We start from the raw sequence: 1,874 nt of genomic DNA, 5'->3' as shown, positions 1-1,874 counted from the left end.
ACACACACACACACACACACACACACACACACAGACGCGGAGGCTTTTATCTGATTTTCTCAGTTTTCGCTCCTCGGCTCTCAGACACACCCAGACCCAACTGGGAGCGAACCAGTCCGAACTGGACCGCTGCTTTGTTTGGTTCTGGTCTGATCCTGCAGGGGAAAGTATTCACACCCTCACAACTGGGAGGTGGGAAGAAAATCGACTTTTTACAAATTAATAATAAAAATGATAAATTTTACAGTTTTTTGTTACATCTGGCCAAATAAAACTGAAGCCGGAAGTTGAGGGTGTGAATCCTTTAGCAAGGCACGAGCCGCTCCGGGTAGGAGGCAACATGTATGGAGCGAAACTGAGGCCAAAAAGCTTGATCCTTTAAACTAGAAAAAAATAACATTTAAAGAGAAAATACATATAATGTGCTGCGACCTGTCCTGGTGACCTGGTGACCTCACCTGGTGACCTCACCTGGTGACCCCGCCTCTCGCCCCGAACGTTAACTGGAGAAGCAGCAGCAGCTCCTGGCCCACTGGGACCAGGGTGGCAGAAAATGGATGGATATATATATATAATATGAAGAAAACTGAAAAATAACGTTGAAACCTTGAATATGAATGGTTTGTATGGAAGACAAATAGGGCCAGTGGGGAAAAATGACTGTATAGAAGATTAAAGTTAGAATCCTGAAAAAAGCCAAGGTTCTTTGGCCAAATGTTGTTCCACAGTATGGAAGAACATCAGGGCCATTGAAAAATAAATTCTGACTTTAATCTTCTGAAATCAAAAGTAAAAATTATTTTTCATTTTTTTCCAGGTCCCTAATCCTCTTCCATAGATCAAGATTTTCTCAGTTTAGAAATTAGTTGGTTTAACTGGTAAACTACACAATAGAGATGATATGTTTCATAATATTTGGGATCCCTTTATACGCTATACTGGTCTTGATATTTCTGCTATTTTTTCCCGTAGCCTTACATAATATATTGCATTAATGTATCTGCTTTTTTTTTTTTTTTTTTTAAATATATTTTATTATTATTATTTAATTTTTTTTAAGCTAGTGTATTGTAATGCTAATGTTGTGTGGCAGTTTGTTCTGTCTCCCTATTTTTTGTTTGTTTGTCCGTATTAAAATGGAAAAATAACTAATAAACATATGTTGGAAAAAAACAAACAAAAAAAACAAACTTACTGGATCCAGATCTGGGATTTTTCCCGCCGCTGGTCTTTCAGGTCAGTTTCACTTTATTTTGGTAAATAAATGATCAGCATCACAGGAAGCAGCAGCAGCTGTAAGCAGAGCTCTGGTTTCCTCTTCTCACAGGTCCAGAATCAAAACCGGGTCGGATCAGAACCAACAGGAGCCACTTTACCCAGCATGGATTCAGATTAAAGTAAAGTTTTAATGTGGCAGCGTTCGGTCGTTATACGGAGTTCAGCTGGAGGTAAAAATATGTTTATTAATCATAACATTCAGTTTATTGCAACACTAGACTGTTGGTTTCCATGACGACCCGGAGTCTGTTGGTTTCCATGACGACCCGGAGTCTGAACTGTGATCTCAGCGAGGGCTTCCGGCGAGTCGTAGTCGCTGTCGGAGTCCGAAGACCCGGACCGGTCCTGGTACCAGTCTGCTTCACTGACAGCAGACAGAGTGGGAAAACAGACGTTCAGGAGTTAAAAATGGCGGATCAGAGCAGAGGGAGGAACCTCACCTGGGCGAGTTTTACCTGTGAGCGCTGGTGAAGTCGCTGCTGTCGGCCTGGACCAGAGAACCTCTGGTACCCAGGGTTCTACTCTGCATCTCGGACCGGGCCGGGAGGCGGGCCGCGGACCGCCGGGTCAGCTGCTCATCATCACTGGAGTCTCTG

The 1,874-nt window shown here is 42.8% G+C and overlaps 1 protein-coding gene across 1 annotated transcript in view; it reads right to left on the bottom strand.

The window, feature by feature from the left end:
• Positions 1–1,443: 1,443 nt before the first annotated feature.
• The window catches only part of dcst2 (DC-STAMP domain containing 2), an 18,174-nt gene continuing 17,743 nt past the window's right edge, over positions 1,444–1,874 (bottom strand). The window contains exons 15-16 of the mRNA XM_008403099.2: positions 1,734–1,871; positions 1,444–1,642 (exon numbers count right to left, since the gene is read on the bottom strand). Coding sequence (XP_008401321.1) covers positions 1,477–1,642; positions 1,734–1,871 — 304 coding nt within the window. The 3' untranslated portion in view covers positions 1,444–1,476. The remainder of the gene's footprint in view (positions 1,643–1,733; positions 1,872–1,874) is intronic.

The sequence above is a fragment of the Poecilia reticulata genome, unplaced genomic scaffold, assembly GCF_000633615.1.
Source record: "Poecilia reticulata strain Guanapo unplaced genomic scaffold, Guppy_female_1.0+MT scaffold_293, whole genome shotgun sequence".
Lineage (NCBI taxonomy): Eukaryota > Metazoa > Chordata > Actinopteri > Cyprinodontiformes > Poeciliidae > Poecilia > Poecilia reticulata.
The sequence above is the reverse complement of the archived record's forward strand: the minus strand, read 5'-3'. Positions and strand labels throughout refer to the sequence as shown.